The following is a 24,445-nucleotide window of genomic DNA, read 5'->3' as shown; positions in this document are numbered from 1 at the left end:
CCAAGCATTGCTGATCCTGCTCCAGCAAGGCCTCAATTCTGAAATCCCAGTAAAATTCCCAAATAATCAAAGGGGAAAGCTGTGGTATTTTTGGGAAGCAACCTGATCCCACTAACTGCATGCATCCTGCAAACCTGCCATCCAGCTGATCTTTAGTATCCAGTGACCAGAATTGCCATTCCAGAAGTGTCATCTGGTGACCAGAACTGCCCAGCGGTTTGCCAGGTGACCTGTAGTGACCAGAACCCTTGACGGTCCAAAATCCCAAACTAAAAGTGGACTCATATCGCCACCCCATCTAAACCCATAACTTATCTTGCATTTGTCCTTATCCTACTCTCTAATTCCTTACCCGGCTAACTTGTAAAACTGTCAGAATTATCTGTGCAACCTTGCCCTTGATTTCTAGTGTTAGCACCACGTTTCTCTTTATTTCTGTCTTGCATAGATCCTAAGTCATCAGCGATATTGTGTTTAAATAAATTAATGTTCCTTTAAGAAAAGGGGTACACTGCATGAAGGGTTACAACTGCAGCGTAACTTTTGATATTCACGGGTGGCGTTCCTCTTTTCTTAGCCATCAAATCTAGTTTAAGTAAGATTTGCCTTTCAATTTTAAAACCGATTCCTCTTTTCACTGCTCTATTTTCCGAAAAACTGACCTCACTCTACCTTCCATATCTCTCTCAATTTACCAGCTAGAGACTGTTCCCTTCCATATTGTACCTGAGATCTATAGATGTTCCCCAACCAAACAACCGCACTCCAAATCAGTGTATTTCACCCGTTTCTATTAATAACTGTTTGGTTGGTTTTAGGCGGGAATGGAAAAAATTCAACTTTCACACGTCATTTTGCTGCAATCTGTTTTAAACTTTCCACTCATTTTCAAATTGTTTGCTTTTGGTAATCCATTCTTTGTGATTGTTAGTGTCTTTTGATTGTTGCTTTAGTGAGGAATTGTATTTGCTTCAAGGTTTTCAACACACATTCATTATTTATTTGTCCATTTTCAAGTGTCATTTTATAAGGTATCCAGGCATTGTTTCGAAAACCAAAGTTTCGATAAAAAAAAAATGCATCGAAAAAATGCATTTCTTTTAGGTAAAGTTTTTTTTTTTTTTTTTACTATAACGGTTTTTAAGGGCTAAAAAAACGGGGGTGGGAGGACCCCCATAAAATTTCTTTTAAAAAAAAAGAATTTTTCGATGCATTTTTTTCGAAACTTTGCCATTCAAATCTATGGCATTCGAAACTTTCACTAGGAACCATTTTATAATATTGCAAAGGGTTTAAAATCCATTTTTCTCTATTATTTGGGGCGGGACGATCAGATTTGGATTCTGTTTCCTCTCTCATTCCTGATTACCTGCTGCTTCTGTTTATCGACTCAGAATTGATTATTTGTGGGTTGAGGGACATTGCAGGGGAAAATTCTAACTTAGGTGCTTTCTGTCCTAAATCAAAAAGTGCTCCTATTCTGCTGTGCTGTGTATATGTTCCCCATGAAAGTTAAACCCAGTGCATTGCTCACATTCTCATTGTAATTTTCACCCCATTGGTGATTGCTGCTCCATATTAAAAAGTGTATGATTCTTTTCTTTTTGAATTTTAAAATCAATAAATGAATATTTTATTTTACCAACCAGCCTGGTTCATGGTCCATTTTGACCCGAGGTGTTTGAAAAGAGGTTGTGATATGAGTGGTGTACGATCTCAATATTGAATCAATATAAAAAGATAAGTATTTCAGTTGTGCGCCGCATACTATGCCGAGACCAAGGGGTGTCGCCTGATTGAAATCCTTAACAGTACAATGTACCTTAGACCAGACTGGGGGCAGTAGTAGCTTTTTCTTAAATGTGTGTAACTCTTGATCGTGTCATACCACGTGTATAGCGTGTCCCTCAAGACTTGCTGGTGTCCGAGATGGGTGTGCCACAAGATCTTTTGTCTGTCACTTTGGCCATTTTGTCCTTTGACCTTCCCCCTGCCTCTCCAGGTGCAGGATTCCCTTATTTGGGCATGCATTTGCCCACAAAAGCTGCTTCTTTTTTGGGTCCCTGCAGGTCACAAGTGTAGGCATCTAGGAAGTGGGCTGGGACTATCTGGTCCCAGTCCACATTACTGGTGCGGGGTATCTGGTGTGCATGAGAGCTTGAGGACCCCAGTGGTCCCTGATTGGACGGCTGCTGGCATGCATGCATCATGGAGCAGATTTTCTCATTGGTGTGCCCGGTGTGAGCACTCGCCTAATCTTGGATATGAGGAAGGGTCCTGTGTCCATTCCAGCAGATCAGCAACAGATTTGAACGAGTCTGTAGAAGGAACCAAGAATCCTGACGAGCCAAGCAGATCGATGATCCTGAAACTCAACGAAGAGTTCTAGCAGTTGAATCCTGTCGTCGTCCCTGTCAAGCCCTGCTTTGTGCTTGGTCACAGAAGACCAGCGAAGGTGCTTTGACCCTTTAAACTGGTAGGACTAACCACTCTCGATGCAGGGTTGCCACAAGGCAGGTAAGCCTTCTCGGAAGCGTTCCTGGGCCATCAAGTGGACTGACCAGCCGAATCCTTGCGTACTGTGCAGGAGCGCCGCCGTTGACACTTGAGACTTGGGAATCCCAGCTTATCCTGTGAAGCACATTTCTACCAAATGTTGATGTTCCAGCACCTTTCGGTCGCGAGATAGGAGGGTGCGTCATACTGTGAGAGTTGGGTGCCCTTGCGTCACTTTGTGACAGTGACCTTTGCTGAATGCGGTTTTCCTGCGTTCAATCCAGTGCCCCGCGGCCTGCTGCATCCGTGTTTTCTTCAACTGAATCGAGAGACCTGTTTCAGCACCCGCAGCGCTTGTTCATCAGAGAAGCGAATCGAGGATGTGAAATCGAAAACCTCCTGACTACCACCTCCGGAGCTACCAAGCCTGGACCAAAACCGAGTTAAGGGCATGAGTAGTGAAGTCACTTACCGGTGGCCCTTTGCTCATCCAAACGCATTTACGCATAGAATGCTATTTTGTTCTTACTTGTGGCTTTCATAGTAGCTATGTTCACCATAGTAGATCCTCTCCTAACTTTTGGAACCCGTTGCCCCCCTTCAGAATTCTTCCCCTAACTCTTTCCTGCATCCTAAGAAGTATTTGTGAACTTTACGCATGACCAAGCACTTTTAGGTGCGTATCGAACATTGAGCACAAGGCTCCTTTCAGCTTAGGGCTGGACTTCTAAAGATAGGGTTGACATCTCTGAAGGTTGTCTCTGCTGTTAGGCAGAAACCTGTGCAGTTCCCTTAGGGAACACTGCAAAAGATTTAAGACTACTGGTGTTTTGCAGTAAACCCACTTGGTAGCTGTCTGTACCACACAGATTCTCTTGGTAGCTGTGGCTGAGCAGTCAGACTTCCCTCAAGAAGAGTTGGGCAATATGTAGAGTATACACAATAGGAACAGAGAAACAGTAGCACAAGCAAACACTGACCAGAGCTTTGGTGTAAAAGTATATAATTATTTATTTTAAAGGCACACTTGTAATATACACTAGCACAAAGGGGTAAGTAAATTCAGCACAAAGTCACTATTATATATATACAACCCTAATTACTTATTAGACAAGTCTTAGTGAGAAACACCACTTATTTTCAGACAGAGGTGAGCGCTTAGCATAAGATGGCACTCTAATAAGTTATTAAAAAGGGAGGGAAAAAGGCAGAGTTATGGAAGCACACAAATTTCAATACTTTTAAAAGAACCACAGTAAGGCAGGATAGGCAGAGTTCTACTGGAAAGCAACAAAGTCAATTGCAAGGCCCAGCTCTTGGAGAGAGCAAGCAGAAGGCGTCCAGGTTCACCGAGGGGGGGTTATGCCCAAAAGAGTCTTGTAGGTAGTTTGCACACAAAGGATGAAATTAAAGTCAGGAAAAGTTAGCTAGGTTGACCCAGGCCAGCCCAGGTTAGAAAGTCGAGGCTTTACTGTCACCCCGAACGATCTGTCGCAAGGGAAGCCATGTGGGACACAGTACCTTAAGCGTGAAGGAAGCTCCAGCGGGGGCAGTTGTTCCTGGCAGCGGGTGCAAGTCGGTGTTTCGTCCAGAGGAAGAGGAGGTCTCGCCGTGGAGGAAAGATGAAGGTCGTTGCACTGCCAGGGAAGAAACCAGCCGCGGAGTTCGTTCCGTTGAAAGGTACTACCCTTCTCTTCGCGGTAGTGGTAAGCCGTGGTATTCCGGTTGCCGGGGTGCTTGGCATGGGCAAGGCGGCCACGAGATGCTCCAGGAAGGTGAAAAGAAGGCAAAACTGGTTATCCCCACCAGTCAAAGGAAGAGGACTCTCCGGACTGGAGATCTCCTCTGTTGTCGGGGAAAAGTGGTCAGACGGTCCAGCAGGGCTCCACCGGTGGTGTCGTCGTTGCAGGTCGGCTCAGCTTCTCCCTCCTCAGATTCTTGGGTCCTGTGGCGACTTCTGAAGTTCCAGTCCCCAAAGCCCTGCTTTTATGCAGCAAACCCCCATTCATTCAGCCTAGCTGTCAATCAAATATGCTAAGTGGTGAGCCGGCCGGCTCACCACTTGGGCCAATCACACGAGTGCGACCTGAGTTGCCAAGGCAACTCAGTCCAGGGTGCCTAAACCCCCTCCCACACCTCCTGTGGTACCTAGACACAGTGGCACCACTTTTGGAGGCTTCTGTGGAGAAGCCCGCCAAAAAGTGGAACAAAGGGCTCGACTTGGGTTGGGGTCACAGAAGAGAACACAAACGCCATTTTAGAATGAAGTTCTGGCAAAAAATACCAACCGGTGATTTAATATTAAATAAATAAACCGGCGGTATTTTCGAGGCTATAAGAATTAAATAATTAAAGTTGGTAGCCTCGAACAATGAGAAAATCCCATAGAGAGATATTCGCGGTTGAATATAAAAAGTAGTATCCACTGCCACCAGCCAAAACTCGATCAGGGGGGACGGAGACGTGCCCCCTCGAACTACAGACCCCGGGGCAATCGAATTGCCCTGACCAGTATGTCCACAATATGATGGTGTGTACTGGTTCCTGTTCATAATTTGGGACTAGTAAAGCCAATGGGGACTTTACATGCCCTGGGAGACAGTAGTCAGTCCCAGGGTATGGAGTCTACATTGGGGGGGTCGCTACGACACCCCTGGGTTACGGCATGGAGGGTGCTGTGTAACCCACATCAAAAACACATGAGACCCTATGGAGTAAAAGACCCCATAGCCCATAAAACACATGGAAAGATAAAGGAACACCTCAAATCATGTCTGAGTGGGAGTAAAAGAGTCTCACTCTTAGCAGGAGAAAGAAATAAACCCCAAAAATCCAGCAAAGCTGCTGGGGGACTCACTAGGTTTGGGAAATTAGCCTTTACAGAGAATTCTCCCCAACACCTGCTATAAAAGCTGTTCACCCTTTTTCCTTTACAGGTATTAGTGGAGTTAGTAACTTTCTCACACTGACTCCAGTGATTGTACATATGATACACAAGTGTGTTGCTTGTGATATTTGGCTAGTACATTTCATGATTCACTATTGTTGGTATTGGGCCTATATATTAAATGGTATATTTTCTAGTATACGACTGTCTAATTGTAATTTTTGGTGTTTCACTTTGTGCTCATTGGAGACCCCTGGTCACACTCACACCTTCTGAGATTTAGCCGTGACTGCTCTTCAATCTACCATTAATTGGTCTGGCTATCTTCCCAGAAGTGTTCCCCATTTCATATAACCAGGGTGGCCTCCTAAACATCTGTCCGCCAGGCCAGAGTTCAGAAATGCATTCTAACACCACTGAATTGTCTACTTTGCCAGATAAGAGTCCAACTTCTGGTGCATACTTCTACACTGACTGTCTTTGAGGGATGTTATCAACTTAATAATAGCACTGTAATCTGTGTCTGCCATATCAACATCCATGTCTTCCTCAGGTATTTCAGTTGATGTCTCCAATCCTTGACACTGAGCGCGTGGCATGTTTGCACATGTGTCCATCTTTTCTTCATTATTTTTGTTCCATGTTGCTGCCATGGCATGTATTGTATTATATATGTATTGTATTTATGGATTGGATGCATTACATTTTCAGCGTGTTGAGTGGCTGTCTTGTTGCTGATACCTACGTATGAGAACACTGCAAGTGTGAAGGTTAGGAGCACTAAACCATCTTCACTCCCCCGTGTGCACCCTTTCAGGACGCACCCCACATAGACCAGTCTTCCTCACCAGAGCTCCACACCAACAGTACCAGCCTGCCAGGGGGAAAACTTGTCTGTCACTGTCATCCTGTGACCAGCCTCTCCTACGTGCTGGTAACGCCGCCACTAATAGGTGGCTCTATATTGCAGTGTGCTCTCACGGCTAGTGCTCGACACCAATAGGCCACACTATTTTATTTCCATGGCACCAGTGATTAATCATCCATTGGGCTGCTTCAGGGGCCGCACTCTACTGCGTAGAGCCCCCACTAGGCTGGGCCGCTTTTCTTCTGCGGTGCCGGTGGATCTCCACTGGTTCTCTACAGCTCTCCAAAGGTCCTCTACAGCTCTCCAAAGGTCACACTCTTGCAGCTGGCACTCTCCCCCTCTGGGCCATGCTGCTTACTTCTGTGGCAACATATGGCCTCCCACTGGGTGTTTGCCACCGATATTTTTAAGGATATTCAGCCGTTAGCCTGCAGCCATATTGCACGCTGTGCTCTAGAATCCTCATGTGCATTAATCTTTTGGAGGATGTTGCAGAACTTCTCAGTGATGAAGTTGATGGGTTTCTGGATGGACTGTGGCATAGGACTGTCTCTGTGTGGGATAAAGGGGAGAGGTTGATGCACTGTGTATTTGTATTGAGAGGATACATGTTTTTGTTTTCCGGTGTGGTTTTCTTGTAGTAGGAGGCGTTTGCTCAGTGATATCCTGTCTGTGGGAAGTCCATTTTTCTTTAAATAGGATTGGGCCAGATGGGGTTTGAATTAGCAGTAGTTTTGCATATGTTGAGTTCTTACGTGTATCAGGGAGGAGATGGTTTGGGCGTGGTTTGTTTTTCCTGAGGCATGCATGTTGATGTTTTACTTCGAAAGATTGTTAAGTGCATCAGGTAGGATGTTGCAGGCCTTGTTTTGGGGTCGTGAGAGCCTACTGGTGAGGCTATTCAGGTCTTCGAAGGGATTGTGCCCTCCGACGTATTCCTTATCTTTGATAGATCTCCCAGCTTGCAGGCCTCAAACTTTTTTTCAGTAGAGGGTGCTGTGCGTCGACGTCCCTTGAGCCGATGTCCCTCAACGGCCTCCGTATCGGCGCCGCGCTTCGTGGGGCCTCGGAATATCGTTGCTCAGTTCTTCAGTCAAATATATCGATATATTCCTCGTGAATACCGACTCGTACTCGATGGCTTCCTCACCCGTACAGACGACTCCAGGGTCCGGCTTCAAAAAATGTCGAGACTGTGGGAAGAAAATGTTGACGGATCCTCACAGGATCTGTTTGTGGTGCCTGGGAATCGAGTACCATTGTTCGGAGTGCGAGGACTGCATGTCCATGACGGCAAAAGCCTTGAAGGAGCGTAAGGGGTAAGCTCGAGAGAGGTAAGGCAGTTAAAACTTCTTCGAAAGTTTCCTCGGCGGAGTCGAGACATTCGTCTCCTCGCCATCATAAAAGACATTCTCGTTCTAGATCTCGAAGCAGTTCCCATCACTCTTCGAGATCTAAGCATTCAAAAAAGAGACATTGAAGATCCCCTTCCTCGTCTTCGTCGTCTTCCGTTTTCCCAAAAAGGGTCTCCTGTCCCACAAAACATAGCTCTCAGGCTGAGTGGGAGGAATTCAGGAAAAAGATGCTAAGCGTCTTCGAGAAAGCGGCCTCGACCCCCTCGAAGACTGCTGAGGGTGATACCCTGGGTGAAAGACCCGCAAAATCAAAAAGCTGCGAGTCGCAGTACCCGGCGAAAGAAGCCACTCTAGAGCATCACAAACCTTCGAGTAAAGGCAAAGTTGCGTCTTCGACGCTGTCGTCGAGGATCCCTTCGACACATAGATCGGCGTCGTCTCAGCTGTTATCGAAGGGTTCTTCGACGCACAGGTCAGTCGAGCAGACGCCGAGAAAGGACAAACCCATGGCCACCTCACAGCCAGGGGCCATACCCAGAGCCTCGAGCACGAGAATGTCGTCGACAACCTCGAGTAGAATCCCGATACTCTAGAGTTCATCGAGGCCTCTACCGCCTTTCTCGACGCCTTTTTCGATGGCTTCGAAGCCTTTAACGTCTTCAACGACGACGTTGACGTTTTCTCAGCCAATCATGACAAATCTGGCTCCTTCTACTCTGGAAATGGGATCTATACCATTTTCAAGACCTGACCACTACAGGTTCTTATCTTCTATTTATGAAGAAGGGGAGGATTCAGATCAGGAAAGGCCTTTTGAGTTGCAGGGATCTGCAACTCCTGCACTAGAGGAATTTACCTCTGAGGAAGGTAGGTTGAAAGACCTGCATGATACCCTACAGGAAGCAAGTGGGTTGGACACTTCCCCAGAAATGGAATTTGCCACACCATACCCAGGGGAACATGCTGAAACCCCTTATAGAACCTTGATGGCAAGGATAATAGAGTTTATGGGATGGTCCACACCCTCACCTGCTTTTCAGCAAGACGACCTCAGAGACATCTTGGTCAAAGGTCCACAGGAGGATCCTGTAGTGCCATTTCATGCGGCATTACAAAGGAGAATATTGGCAAACTGGGAAACACCTGAGGTTATCCCGGCGGTTAACAAGAAACTATCAGCTAAATATCAGGTGTCTTCTGCTGACCCTGAATATTTATCCAAACACCCAGCTCCGGAGAGTCTGGTTGTTCAGGCAGTTACTTCAGCAGGTAGTAAATCGGCTTACCCTACTGTTCCACAGGACAGGGATGATAAAAGATATGAGACTATGGCCAAAAGTCTTTTCCGCATGTAGCATGGCGTTGAAATCCATCAATGCTACTTGTACGCTCGCAAGGTTCAGCCACACACTTTGGGGGTGTGCTTCATCATCATCAGCAGCTGACTGCCTGCCGGAGGGAGAAGAAAGGGAAGCGTTTCTCAACATCATTAAGGATGGTAAGGACGCAATGTGCGAATCCCTTCAGACTGGCATCGATTCTGCTGACAGTATCAGCAGGGCCATGGCGGCAAGTACAACAACCAGGAGATTTGCTTGGTTGCGAAAGTCTGGTTTTGCTCCAGATGTGTTAAGCAGACTCTTGAATATGCCCTTTGACGGCTCTTCTTTGTTTGGTAAGAAGGCGGACGACAGTTTAGAAAAACTACAAACATCAAAGGCAGCAGCAAAATCCTTAGGAGCTGCAATCCGTCAGACACCATATCGCCCCTCAGGAACCTCGTGGAGAGGTAAGTCATTTTGCTTCTATTCCGCATTCCGAAAGGGCAGAGGACAGCCACTTCAAAGGGGTCCGAAGAAATTCACCCGAGGTGGACGGGGTAAAAACACAAAAGCCGCAGCAGCAGCAGGTGCCTCTTTACCCTCGGCATCTGCATCAGCCGCCTCCAAACCGCTCTGAGGACTCTCTTCACAAAACACCAGTAGGGGGCAGGTTAACTCAACATCTGACGGAATGGCAGGCTATTACGTCAGATGCTTGGGCATTGTAGACAGTTGCCCAAGGTTACTGCCTGCCTCAGGTTCATCCACCGGGGAACAGCTCTCTGAGAGTTCCAGATCCGCTCCTCTTGCAGGAAATTGTAGACCTGCTAGAGAAAGGTGCCATAGAACCGGTACCTGTAGCGGAGAGGAACAACAAGGGCTGGTACTCCCCCCCCCCCCCCCCCACCCCCCCTCCCTACTTTCTCATACCGAAAAAAAGACGGAGGACTGAGACCTATCTTGGACTTACGAGAATTGAACAAGTTCGTAAGGAAGGACAAGTTCAAGATGGTAACTCTCTCTCAGATCCTTCAGGCCCTCCAGCTCCAGTAATGGCTGGTATCTCTGGACCTCCAGGATGCTTATTTCCATGTGCCAATTCATCTCAAACACAGGAATACCTGAGGTTTGAAATTGGCAGCTCTCATTATCAATTTCGAGTTCTGCCATTTGGGCTGACCTCCGCCCCGAGGATCTTCACCAAGCTAATGTCAGTAGTGGCGGCAAGTCTAAGGAGGGAAGTGATCCACGTCTACCCCTGCCTGGACGATTGGCTGATCAGAGCTGTATCTTCAGAACAAGCTCAGATCTAGCTAGATTATGTCTGCCACTTCCTTCACAAACTGGGCTTCTCCCTCAATTTAAAGAAGTCACAGATGATACCATCACAGAGACTCCAGTTCATTGGAGCGGTCCTGGACACTTCCCTGGGAAAAGCCTCGCCACCCAGAGGTGAGGGATCAAGATATTCTGCAGATGGTCACCAAGTTTCAAAATGCCCAACGTCTCCCAGCCTTTGACTTTTTGAGGTTGCTAGGCCTCATGGCATCCTGCATCTTCCTTGTGCCAGAGGCTCGCCTGAGAATGAGATCTCTTCAGTGGGCACTGAGGACTCAGTGGTCGCAATTCTCAGGGAGAATGACAGACCTCCTTCAGATTCCAGACAAGGTGGCTCGAGACCTTCAGTGGTGGGCCTGCCAGAAAAAAACATCTTGAAGGGGGAACTGTTTTGGCAACCATGGCCGGAGGTAACAGTAGTCACAGATGCCTCACTCACGAGGTGGGGAGCCCATACCAACGACTTGACCATCAGCGGTCGTTGGTCTCCATCGCAGTCCAGACTACACATCAACCTGTTAGAGCTCAGAGCAATCAGACTAGCGCTGAAAGCTTTTCTGCCATCTGTACAGGGGAAAAATGTCCAATAATGACGGACAACACAGTGGCCATGCACTACCTCAACAAAAGAGGAGGTGTAGGATCACTACCACTGTGCAGAGAGGCAATGCAGCTCTGGCTTTGGGCAATCCAAGAAGGAATCTATCGGCAGTCCACCTAGCCGGAGAGAAGAACTTGACGGCGGATGCTCTGAGAAGGCAGGGTACAGTCTCCGAGTGGGAACTAGCTCAGGAAGTCCTTCAGGAGATCTTCACCCTTTGGGAAACCCCTCAAGTGGATCTGTTTGCCACCAGTACCAACAGAAAGTGCGATCTGTTTTGTTCAAGGGAATTTCCCCCGTTAGGAGCTCTAGGAGACGCGTTCGTAGTGGACTGGGAGTTTCCACTCTACGCGTTTCCACCAGTCCCTGTCATTCCTCAAATGATCAGGAGGTTGAGAAGATTCCGGAGAACCATGATCCTAATTGCCCCAGACTGGGCCAGGAGAACGTGGTACCCAGACCTTCTGGACATGTCCATCTGCCCTCCAATTCGTATTCCACTCGAGGAGAATATTCTCTCACAGAAGGGAGGTCAGGTTCTCCATCCAGACATCAGAACCCTCAATCTTCACGCCTGGCTTCTGAAAGGTTGAGATACGATTGGGACCTCCCTGATGATGTCATGGAAGTGTTGCTTTCGGCCAGAAGGCCAGCAACAAAGTCTTTATACCGCTGCCGTTGGAACAAGTTTTGCAGCTGGTGTAGAGAAGAGAATATCAACCCCTTTTCATGTGGTACACCAACGGTGTTATCCTTTCTACTCTACTTGGCAAATTCAGGCCTTCAAGTTGGCACTATCAAGGGCTATCTGGCAGCGCTATCGATCTTCAAGCGCACTGCAGAGGAACTTTCATATTTCAAATCACCCTTAGTAATAAAATTTCTAAAGGGATTAACTAATGTCTACCCTCCAAAACCTTTCCAGGTTCCTTTATGGGACTTAAATTTAGTCTTACATTTCCTGATGGGTACTCCTTTCGAACCACTCCACTCTTGTTCGCTAAGAGTTCTCACCCTTAAAACCGTCTTATTAGTGGCTTTAACATCTGCTAGAAGGGTGAGCGAATTACAAGCTCTATCTTGTAAACCCCTCATACAATTTTTCATAAAGACAAGGTTGTCCTACAGGTGAAGCCTAATTTCCTCCCAAAGGTGGTTTCTGAATTCCACATCACTCAGAAAATTACTTTACCTTCATTCTATCCGCCTCCCCATCCGGGGAAAGAGGAAGAAAGGCTACAGAGGCTGGACCCAAGGCGGGCTTTAAGCTTTTACTTTAACAGACTTGCTAGGATTAGGCAAGCAGACCAACTGTTCGTGGGTTACTCGGGGCACAGGTTGGGACTACCGATAACAAAACAAACCATTTCCAGATGTATTATTTTGGCCATCCTGGAATGTTACAAACTGGCAGGGAAAGAGCCTCCTCAAAATCTTAGGGCTCATTCAATCAGGGGTATTGCAGCCTCCTTGGCCCTCCAAAGAGGGGTTCCGGTGTGAGACATATGTGCGGCTGCCACATGGTCATCCGCACATACCTTCGCAAGATTTTACAACCTGGATTCCTCCTCCAGTCAAGAGACTAGGTTTGGCAAAGCCGTATTACATTTGGTTCATTCCTAAAAGGAAATAGGGCGTTTTACTCCCACCTCCAATTGCACACCACTGCTATGGGAGTCTATCAAAGATAAGCAATACGTCGGAGGACACAATCCCTTCGAAGAACAAGTTACTTCTTACCTTGTAACGTTCTTTCGATGGGATGTTCCTCCGACGTATTCCTTATCGCCCCTCCCATCCATCCCCGCAGTAATACTTCCCTTGTGGTTGCAGCTTACGCTCCTTCAAGGTCAATAACCAATTCATGTAAAACAACTGTTAACGTCAAAACGGAACTGAGCAACGGACGCTGTGCAAGTCTATACGCATGGTGACGTCGGCGCCGATACGGAGGCCGTCCAGGGACATCTGCTCGAGGGACATCGACGCGCAGCACCCTCTACTGAAAAAAAAATTCCGAGGCCAGTAAGCTGGGAGATGATCTATCAAAGATAAGGAATACGTCGGAGGAACATCCCATCAAAAGAATGTTACAAGGTAAGAAGTAACTTGTTCTTCTGTGACGTTTCTGGGGGGAGCCTTCGAAGGATTGTAATGCCTTACTAAAGTGACATTGAGGAGTTAATAAAAAAAGCTAGCTCCTCTAGAGCTCCAGGACCTGATGGGCTAACAAACCACACGATCAAAGAAAATCCGGAGATGTGGACAGAATTATGTTATGCTTTGTTCAAGAGAATATCGGCCAAACGTAAAAGCCCTGAATCGTGGAAATGCGCGATAATTATACCAATTTTCAAGAAAGGGAACCGCACTGATCCAAAGGACTATCGACCTATTGCGTTCCTAGATGTGCTGGGTAAAGTGTGTGCGACCCTGCTACAGCAACAACTAGCGAAATGGGCAGCCGAATCAAAACATCTTGACCCACAACAGACTGGTTTCGTCAAGGGAATAGGATGCGCCTTGAATCTATTTTTGATAAATTTACTCAAAATGGAATCCATAAGAACAGGAACCACGGTGTACCTAGCCCTGAATGACTTCTCCCACACCTTCGACAGCATAAATCGAGATCTATTATGGGACAAACTGAAGACGTGGGAGTGCCCCGAGAACCAGTTAGCGGCCATCCGAGAACTCCACACTGGCACAAGTATCAAAATTCGCCTAGATCAAAAGGGCACCTTGTCTGAAGCGATGAACACCTTTTGTGGGGTTAAGCAGGGCTGCCCCTTTGGCAGCCATAATATTCAGTCTATTTCTATTGGATATTGGAGAAGCGATCAATAGTGTTCGATCTTTCTCTCCAAGGATACATGGCTCCGCAATAGGATGGATGTTGTATGCAGACGATCTGATACTACTGGATGTCACACCAATAGGACTGCAGCGAAAGATGGACGCCGTGGACCAGTATGTAAGAGCTAACGGATAACAGATCAACAAAAAAAAGTGCGAGGTGTTAACACTGCAAAACCTGAAAAGTTCAAAGCGGAAAACATTCAAATGGTATCTGGGGAAAGAGTGCCTAACTATTATAACAAACACAAGATATTTGGGCTTGCAAATTAATGCAAATCTGAACGATAGCCCCTGGGAAGAGGTTGCCAAAATCAAATGCCGGCAAAACCTGAAAAGTTCAAAGCGGAAAACATTCAAATGGTATCTGGGGAAAGAGTGCCTAACTATTATAACAAACACAAGATATTTGGGCTTGCAAATTAATGCAAATCTGAACGATAGCCCCTGGGAAGAGGTTGCCAAAATCAAATGCCGGCAATTTGCATGTCAAGAAAGCGTCTTACACAAGAAGTACGGCAAATTTTCTATTAAGCCTGTAAGGAACTTCTGCTGCCAAAAGGTAGTGCCCGCACTGATATTTGGCGCAGAAAATGCATTTGGATGCTCCTCTGATGTTTGGTCTACCTTAGAAAATATCTTCTGGGTACGAGTCCTGCATTTACCGAAGGGAACTTCAACTGCTTGCATTAGATATGAACTAAATCTAATATCTATTAACGCGCGAGTCAGTTGGAATCTGCTGAGCCTATTTCGGAAGGTGACCATGAAATAAGTGGCTCTGCAGTTTGAGATACTCCACAATCCAAGCAAGGGAAACCCTGAGTGCCTTCTGTCTTTATGGAATAAATGTTGCGAGGAAATCTTGGCTTTTTACGACATAGACATAAAAACTCTACATGACAACCCAAATCTAGCAAAAAGTAAGGTCTGGCGCTTGGATTGGATTCTGACTGGGGATCTAAGGACTTCGAATAAGCTAATGAAAGATGTCCCGTATGAAGCCAGAAATTTATATACGCTGCTGAATCACGTTGAACTGTATCCAGATAATGGTATCAGACATCTGTATATACAGTTTCGACTAAACGCCTTTAAAACCAAAGAGCGTTTAAGAGAGCTACGCAAAACTGAAGACACTAATGTAGAGTGTAGATTCTGCAATCAGACGGAAGAAACCTTAAAACACCTGACCCTATTCTGCAAGGGATTGCAGCGGCAATGATCGTTGACATTGGGGCCACAGCTAATGAAATATGAAACGCCAAGTGCAGATGCATGGTGGCAAGCCCTGTTTGATAGCCGGGAGAAGCTACTGAACTATGCCTTAATCCGCTTCTTGACACTGTTGGAAAAACTGCTGATGTAACAAATAAATGAAGGAAAAGTGTCGACAGGGCACATAAGAAGGCGATAGCGGATGAAGGATAGACCTTGGATTGCGAGCTATTGATAACAAGGCTAGGACGACGGAGGGAGATAGGAAGAACATATAAGGGAAATATGGATAACTGTAATGTTGTACTTGTCTTTTTTAAAGGCTAATTTTTTGCCAATAAAAAAAAAAAATGCCTTACTAATAGGCTTGGGTGCCGATAGTCAGGGTGACAATTACAATGTAGTAGGGAATGGCCAAGAGCATTCTTTTCTGCCTTCCAAACTCTGTTTCTCTTGTACTTTTCCCTCCTTTTTCGTGTATTTCTCTAGTCCTTTTAACCTAGTTTGTATTGCTTAATACCCATTTATAGTTTGCGCTATTGTGTGGCGCTTTAGCTCTACTCCACCTATGAGCCGGGAGTACAGATATAGAAATGGCAGATGAGGAGGGACACAAATCTTGTGTTATTTGCCCACCCATTGACTGACCATGGCAGTGCTAATCCCTATGGCCATTTCCACCCAGTTCCTGCCACTCCCCGCCCAAAACACCTCCTCGTGGGAACACTTTGAGCTCGCTTTAATAAAGCCACACCATCAATCTTTGCACTCGAATTGCCTGCTGTTTTCTGAGAGTTAATTACTTAATTGGCAGTGTAAACGTGCTACTGATGTAGTAAGTGCCTTGACCAGGTCTGCCTTCAGTCACTTAATTTATAAGCACTTCACTGAAGTCCTGTTAAAAACAAGCATGGGCAAAGCAAACAGTTTTGACTTGTGTATAAGTATTCATCATTTGCCAGGCACTGCTATTAGATGCACAGATAATGGCACCATTTTGAACCTGCTACCGTCATTAGCCAGTTAATGCCACAATGGCAGTGCCCGACAAGTATCTTTCGAAGGTTTGGTTCTATTTGTCCTAAAATTATTTGACCTTTTCTTTTAAACTGTTTATTTTTGCAACAGAGCAGAGTGAAAACATTACAAATGCTATCAGCACATGGCAGTCAGACCCCAACCTATCCCGCCACCCCACACCCCTCCCCCCTATGCTTCTTCCTCCCCTCAACCTGTCGCTGCTCCTTCCAGAATTCTCGTGGTGTTCCGGGGTAGGTAGGTTATAGCTGGGAACCTCCGGTTGAAGTCTAGGAATGGGGCCCAAGTGTCCTGAAAACGGCGCAGATTTCCGGATCTGGCCGCCGTTATCTTTTCTGCTATCAGAATGTCCCACATTTTTCCCCACCATAGCGCCATCAGGGGGCTTTCAGCGGTCTTCCAAGTGCGGGCCACCACAATCTGCGCTGCCAGGAGACATTGAGTCAAAAGAGTGGCCTTCTTCCGGATCTTGGGTAGCATCCCTTGGTTGGGGCCCCCAAAAAGATGTTTTCGGGTTCAAGTGGGATTGTCTTCCGGGTGATGTCTGTGAATGTGGTCACGCAATGGGAACAGAAAAGTTGCACCGTCGGGCACGACCACCACATATGGTAAAAGGTACCTGGCTGTCTACATTGTCTCCAGCAGGCGGGGCTCATGGCCTGATTTATGTGGTGAAACCTCAGGGGGGGGTAGTACCACCGCAGTCAGAGTTTGTATGCACATTCTCGGTTTGTGATGCAGGAGGACGCGGAGTGTGTTCGTGTCCAAATAGCCACCCAGTTCTGATCAGTTAGCGGGTGCCCCAGATCCGCCTCCCATGGGGCCATTGCTCGGGTTCTGGAACTGAGAAAATCTCCCGCGAAGCGTTTATATAAAGCCGAGATTCTTACTCTGGTCGGGAGGTCTTCCAGTGTTAATTCAAGAGGAGTTGCCGTGCGCATTGCTGCTTGCCGGGTTTGTGGGTGAGAGCACCAGTGGCGAAGTTGCATATAGGTGAACCGATCTGTTTCTTTCAGCCGAAAGGACTTTACATTGTTCAAATGTTTCCGGGTGGCCTTCCGCGAACAGTTAGCCCAGTGACTCTAAGCCTCCATGTATCCAGTTCTTGAAGTTGTGGGGATTGGTTCCGGGGGTAAAAGAGGGGTTCATAAAGACCAGGGAGAAGGGGCTAAGGCCCTTTGGGATCCTTTGTCGAACTCCCAGGTAGGGGATGGTGTCTTCGCTCTATTGAACAAGGCATAGTGAGGAGAGGGCTATTTTATGTTGGGTGAGTCCGATTTGCGGGCCTTTGATGTTGGGGTTGGCTCTGATCCTCTGGGCAAATGGTTCTATCACCATGGCGAAGAGTAATGGGGAGAGCGGGCATCCCTGTCTGGTCCCATAGCCGAACGGTATTGGGGTAGAAAGGGCTCTATGTATTTGAAGGAAGGTCTTTGGAGCTTGATAATTCGCTAGGACCATCCTCTGGAGCATGGGTCCGATGTGGAATGCTTCCGTGGTTTGGCTCATAAAGGTCCAGTCCACCCTGTCGAACGCTTTGACGGCGTCTAGGGCCACCAAGACTAGTTTGTGATTTCCGGGTTGTGAGATCAATTAAGTTCAGGGCTCGGCGCATGTTATCTCCCGTTGATCTATTGACGAAGCCCGCTTGATCTGGGTGGATTATCTCAGGTAGGATGGCTGAAAGGCGGCTGGCCAGGACTTTCGAATAAATGTTAGCGTCAATGTTCATTAAGGCGATGGGTCTGTATGAGGCGGGGTCTTTCGGATCTTTTCCCGATTTAGGCACCAAGATTGTGATAGATTCTGCCATCGAGGGAGTGACCGTGGCCGAGTCCCTGAAGGAGTTAAAGAGGGTGACCACAGGGGTCACCAGTTGCAGTCGGAGGATTTTGTAAAATTTGGCAGAGAACCTGTTGGGCCCCGGGCACCGGGCCCCGTGTTCTGAGGGTTTTAATAACTTTATCAACTTCCTTATTTGTGATAGGTGCATCAAGGTTTGTTCGGGCTGTCTCCTCCAAGTGGGGTAGCCTCGACTTTTGTAGGTATTCCCTCCGTTTGCTCCGGTCTCTGAGCTTGAGGGACAGCACTTGGGTCAAGTGGTCCGCCACCAACTGTTTCTCTCGCTCCGCATAGTGGATGCTACCCTGGGGGTCCTCGTAGCCCGGTGATGGTATTGTTCTGTCTCGCTTTGGCTAGTTTGCTCACCAACAGTTTATTCGCTTTGTTATTCTTGGCGTAGTAAAATTGCTTCGCTTTAACCAGGTGATGGGCTGTGTGTTCGGCGTAGTGCTCCTCGATTTTGTTTCGAGCAGTGCGGATTGCCCATTGTGTCTTCGGGGCCATCCCTTCAGCTTGTGTGTTTTTTCCACTTCTTGGAGCTCCTTTTCCAGGGAGAGGCGAGTTTGGCGTCTTAGCTTTGTGATATGCTGCTCCTTGGGCGATGAGTTCCCCCCGAATTACCGCTTTCATGGCATCCCATGTGTTCGTCGGAGAGGTGTCCTCATTGTGGTTTTCCTTAAACGAATTACGGATTGTGGAGGCAATTGCATCTCTCAGGGGCATGTCGTTTAGGATTGGGTTAAATGGGGCATGGTGGAGGGGGTGTAGCATGATGGGCACGGAGTTCCAGGGTTACTGGTGCGTGATCTGATAGTCTGTGTTCCAATTGAGATTTCATTGGTGTAAGCCAAGGTTTGGGGGGAGGTTAGGTCAATTCTAGAGAAAGTTCTGTGGACGTATGAGTAAAATGAAAAGTCCCTTTCGAGTGGATTGGGTCCTCCAACGTATTCCTCATCTTAGATGTATTCCATCCAGCTTTGCTGCTCTTCGGAATTTTTTTTTGGCAGAGGACGCTGTGCGTTGATGTCGTCGAGTTGATGGTCCCTCGAAGGCCTCCGTTGAGGGTGACATCATTGAGTATATAAGTAGCATGCGTGGCGCCCGTTGGCCTCATTTCCGTTTTTCCGCAGTATACGTTGCTTCGGACATTCGGCGCGCATCGAGTTCTGTGAAGAATAATATATAATACAAACGAAATATGTCCTCTTCATCGACGCCGACCACGACCCTGAGATCGGGATTCAAAAAGTGCAAGTCGTGCGGCTCAAAAATGTTGATCACAGACCCGCACAGAGAGTGTTTGTGGTGCCTCGGAGAAGGCCACAACATGGAAGCCTCTACGAAGTGTCAGGCGATGTCGGGGAAGACCTTGCGAGAAAGGAGAGGAAAGCTTCAACCCTTCTGAGAAGGCTGAGAGGGTCGTGCCCAGCGAGTCATGGAAGGCTGTCTGGCCCACATTAGGAGCGTAGGCGGAGACCAGCGTGTAGAGTTGGCTCAGTAGGAGGCACTTGATTGCCACATAGCGGCCCTCTGGATCTACTTTGGAGTCTAGGACCCGCTGGCCATGCCCCTTCTGAAGAGGATCGCCGTCCCTGCTTTTTTGGTACTATCCGAGGCCAGGAACTGCAATGGGAACTCTTTGGATCTAAGGCGGCCGAAGTCCACCGGGAGCAGGTGGGTCTCCTGCAGCAAGGCTATGCCTGTGTCTTCGTCTAGGAGTCGCTGGATTATCGACTTGCGTTTAGCCGGGGAGTTCAGGCCCATGACGTTAAGGGAGACAAATCGGAGAGTTCGAGAGCCCGGGGGGTCCACTGCGGCGGAGGGAGGAGCACTAACCGCCATTCTAGGGGAGTTGCAACTGCTGTTCACTCTCTCTCTGAAATTTTAAACAGAGCCTCCAATGGGAGGGCCCCAACTTGTACAACATGGGGTGGGCCTGGGGTTTCAGAAACAGACCCCCCTCAGCCAATATGGCCAAAGCCATGCACTCTGCCAACATGGCAGAGTCTGGCAACTGGGTGAAAGTTATTCCAAGGACTCATTGGTGGTCTGTGCCTTGGAAATGGGCATGGGCCGTGGGGGCCCTTCGATAAGCTCATTTTTAGAAGCTGAGGAGTTGGTGCTTTCAGGAGGGCAATCTGGGAGTTCCGGAGGATCCGGGGAGGGTGAAGGTTCGTCGTAGGACTGTGAGGGGCATGCCGGTAGTCATTTTCTTTTTCCGTATCTCGGGACCAGGAAGTCCCCTTGGCTTTTGTTGAGGAGGCTGGGGGGTTCACCATTGTCAGATTCTGTGCGTGCTGGGGCGCCCTCCGGGGAGCCGAAGTGTAGGATTTTCTCAGCGTCTTTCAGATGGGAAATTTTACAGAGGGATCCGTTGTAGGTGAATTGAAGGGCTGTAGGGAAGAGCCATCTGTATTGGATCTGGCGGTTTTGGACGAAGAGGGAGAGAGGGCGGAGGGCTTTTCTCTTCTGTAGGGTGAGTAAGAGGTCCTGGTAAATCTGAAGAGGGGACTCCTGGAACAACAGTTTCTCGTGTGCGGCTTATCTCCGAGATGGCTTCCTTGGTTGTAAAGAAGTGCACCCTGGTGATCACATTAGGGGGGGGGGGGGAGTCCATTGTCACCCCCTGTCGAGGTTGCAGCCTGTGGGTACGGTCCAGTAGGAACATTGGTTTGTCTAGGTGGGGGAGAAGGGCTTGAAAAAAGTTCCCCACATATTCGGGGAGATCTTTGTCCGGGATCGAGGCTGGGACACCCCGGATTTGGAGATTACGACGAGCCCCGTTTTCTAGGTCCTCCTATTTAAACTCTAGAAACTCGCACCTATTTTGCAGGGACTGGATCGAGCGTTGGATCTGCTCCATCGATGTTGATTGGTCCTGAGAGCGATCTTCAATCTCCCCTATGCACTGTTCCATTTCTGTAACCCTTTGGTTAGTATGTTCAAGTTTCGTGGCGAGTTCCGTCATGCATGATCTGAACTCGGTTTTAATGTCTGCCATAAAGGCCTGGATGTCTTCCTTGGTTGCTAGGGGTTCTTTATCATCCGCCGTCTTTTGTGGGGCTATTTTGAGGGGGGTATCATTTTTCTTGGCTTTGTCGGTTGCCAGTAACATTGTGGAGATGTCCGCGTTTTTATTGGCTTTTGATTGCTTTTCCATGGTGGGTTCCTGTTGTGGAGCAGGGGGGCAGGTGTTGAGGTCTTCGTTAACTGACTAGCCGGGGCAGCCAGGTTTAAGGTCATCGGGGTTGCCCTTAGTGGTTCTGTGGGATGGTGGGTGTTCAGTGCCTCCGTTCGGTGTTCATGTTGGCTAGGGTGTTGGTGTGGGAGGTTTTACGGGTGGGCAAGTGCTGCCGAAGCAGCCGATCTCCACTGGGCGTTGAGTGGGCCGGGGCGCCCCAGGAAGGAAGAGGAGGGGGGACCCTATTCAGGGCGGTGTTGCTGGTTGGGTATCGGGGCAAGCCTTGTAAGGGAGCCACTGGTGGTCGGGTGGAGCTGGCCTACCTTTAAGCGCGGAGTCCCCCCCTACCGCCGGTGCAGCACTCGTAGGCCCTGCTGTGGATCCCCGTGTGTCCTTTCCGGGGTGAGGAGCTGGCCTCCAGGCTCCGCTGGGTGGGCAGGGGCACCCCAGGAATAGAGTTGCTATAGGACGCTTGTGGAATGTGGCAAAAGATGAAGGCAGGTTGGATTCCAAGGGGGGTGGGGAGGTCGTTGCCCAGGCTTCTTCCGCTGGTGGTGTGCCCCTTCAGGGCAGCTGGGTGGGCCGGGGCGCTCCAGGTGAGGGTAAGGAGGGCCTCCAGGCTTTGGGGGAGACCCGAGGCCGTGCCTGATTAGCCTAGTCTCCCGCCGGCTGGCCCCACTCCAAGGTGGCCCCGCATATGTGCCTCCGCGGGGGGGCGTCTGGTCTGCCCCTGCAGGTTTGGACCGAGGCCCGGAGAGGTAGCAGGCAGGGGGGGGTGAGGAGAATGGGGAGCCTAGAGCTCGCCTGCCTGCAACGTGAGCCCTCTCGGGTCCCCGGCGCCACGGCCGCAGCGACACCACGGGAGGGGCCAAGGAGTGCAGCTCTGGGTCTGGCGTCGGCTGTAGAAGGGAGCCGCGGGATAGGGCTGGAGGCAGTGGGGGGGGGCCTCAGGATAGATGGCGCCAGGGCGCCGCAGGCCACAATTCAGGTAGGGGGCTCCTCCCCCAGTCCGCCGCGATGAGGGCCTCCAGCAGGTCCTCTGTCCCGGGACCGTGTCAGTGCGAGTGCCCGGCCGCCATCTTGGTCCTCCTCGGCTCCTGGGGCGCAAGATCGACGGATGGAATTAGGGGCTCCCCGGGCACTATGAGCCCTCAGCTTTGGCCCCGGAGGTCTCCGGGTGCTCCCATCGTGTGGAGTGAAGGGATGGGGGGGGCTGAAATTTAGTGCCAAACTCTAGTTTTCTAGCATTATCGATGGGCCTGGCACAGAGGCTTTTAGAGGAGCAGCCGCAGCATCGGCGCTCCAAGCCACGCCCCCTTATTTGACCTATTTTAAGTCAAAAATGCGGGGGAGATCACTGCAACCTCCCCACCACCTTATCTATACCCTTACCCACCCCCATATATATATATTTAATTAAATTTGACCGAAAAAAAGGTCGAAGAAATACGGTCAAATGTTTTTAGGTCAATAATGCTAATACCCCTTATAAAAGGCTGCAAAAAAAGCCCACACTTTTGGCATTGCCAGTGCTGGTTTCTGTTCTCTTCCATTACCTTTTACATTGTTTTCTTTTAAATCGGCCTTTTCTCTGTACATACATATATTCTCAATTAACTTTTTTTCTCCAAATGTAGCCATTGGTTGGTCACAACATGCTGATGGACCTCCTTCACCTTCATGATAAATTCTACCGCCCACTGCCAGGTGAGACATTACCAACCCTTCTGAAAGTACCTCATTTAGCTTCACTGACCTGAACCTCTTGGTTAAGGCGAGGATCTCTGTATGAACGTCCAAAAGCTTGTTTTGCTTTTCATGACTTTTGAAAAACGAATGATTCAGGGTTATTTGGTGCAGGGTGTGTTCCCATCATCTTTGTTTAAAGTATTTGTTTTTCTTGCCTGTTTCCTTGGACCATTACTCTAAAATTGACCCAGGACTAGTGAATTCTGACTGGTCCTGGGTCAATTATCTGAAGAGTGACATACTAATGATTAGATCCATACGTTTCTGTTTTGTGTGTGCGTGCGCAAGTATACGATTCTCCTGCCCTTTTGTCAGAAGTATTGTGCCCTTACCTTCCTGTAAGGCAAGAAGCACAGCACACTTTAGTGGAAGATGTGTATATATACAGACCTAGTTAGAAAGAGGATTTCCTACTGTTCGGTTAAAATGCCTTTTCACTTAATTGAAGCTGTATATTACCTTCCCCCCACACATACACACTTATTTCTCACCTTTCAGTTTTTGCCTCATGGTTTACTAGTTATATTTTTCACCGCAGGATGTTATGAGGAGTTTAAGAAGAATATTCACACACTGTTCCCAGTTATCATTGACACCAAGACCGTGGTGAAGGCAGTTTGGAAGGTGAGTAAAGTAGTGAAGGCTTAATCTAGATTTCCTTAGTGATCTAAGCTTGTGTTTGCAACACTGGTAAACATTTTGAGTTGCAAGCAACTAGCCTGGCAGAAAAATGTACTTGTCCCTCAGTTCTCCACATGCGCACATCACACCGATTTGATCATGTAGGGTTTGATTACAAGTTTGGTGGTTAGTGGTAACAAGTCTGTTATTTTTAAATAAAGCATATTTTATCACTCCGTCAAACGTTTAAATCTTGAAACTCTTCATCTCTGCATACTTTTGTATGGCAGTATTTACCGCCACGCAAAATCATTACTGCATCTGATAATTACTGCGTTCAGTAATAGAAATGTCCTATGCGACTCCAGAGTGGTGAATAACTTTCTGGTTGGCATGACTATGAATGATGTGGTAGCCGTATTCCCATTTTGCAGTATTTCCAGAAGTACCTCAACACTCGTAATTGCACGATCATGTTCGTGGTGAGCTTTAGGCTTTAGTCAGCATGCCGACTTACTTGTGATGTTTGCTTATCGAACCATTACGTTCCATCTATTTTGCTGGAGCATGCAGAACTTATTGTATACATAAAACATGCACACAGCCTTCGACATTGCTTAATTGTTTAATGATGGTATTGGCATCACTGTAAAATTTGACTTTGACAGATCAATAATATGAAGTGCATTGGCAGAGCACTGTGCCGGAGGGGAGTCCATATTCGTACTACATGTAAGGAATCGTGACGTTTCAAAGTATGCCTTGGCGCATAAACCGAGCTCGTGAGGGGGTTAGCGTTGGGATAGAAGGCCCTGGTGTATGACAGGATGGAGGTATTTTGACTGTTCCTTGTGTGCCCCCGATATTAGATGGGTATTGCTGGAAGGGATTCAGCAGGATTAGCCGCATGGTCTCACCTTTTTAATAAAAAGGGGAGATGCCGCTCTGAGGTCAGCAGAGGTAATAATGCTTGATAATGCTTTGTGAGGGTACACCGTGCAGGAAAGTTAGTATCTGATGCTGCTCATTTTTAATTTGCCTTGGCAGAACTGCATATCATACTGCTTATT

The 24,445-nt window shown here is 48.0% G+C and overlaps 1 protein-coding gene across 4 annotated transcripts in view; it reads left to right on the top strand.

The window, feature by feature from the left end:
- The window catches only part of PNLDC1 (PARN like ribonuclease domain containing exonuclease 1), a 1,498,562-nt gene that overhangs the window by 620,964 nt on the left and 853,153 nt on the right, over positions 1–24,445 (top strand). For all 4 annotated transcript variants that reach the window (XR_011281806.1, XM_069628834.1, XM_069628833.1 and 1 more), the window contains exons 10-11: positions 22,643–22,712; positions 23,293–23,378. Coding sequence is in view for 3 of the 4 variants with exons in the window: in XM_069628834.1 (XP_069484935.1) it covers positions 22,643–22,712; positions 23,293–23,378 (156 nt within the window). In the remaining variant the exon portion in view is untranslated. The remainder of the gene's footprint in view (positions 1–22,642; positions 22,713–23,292; positions 23,379–24,445) is intronic.

This window comes from Ambystoma mexicanum, chromosome 12, assembly GCF_040938575.1.
Source record: "Ambystoma mexicanum isolate Mex_15411 chromosome 12, UKY_AmexF1_1, whole genome shotgun sequence".
NCBI lineage: Eukaryota > Metazoa > Chordata > Amphibia > Caudata > Ambystomatidae > Ambystoma > Ambystoma mexicanum.
Note: the sequence above shows the minus strand (reverse complement) of the source record. Positions and strands in the feature narration are given on the sequence as shown.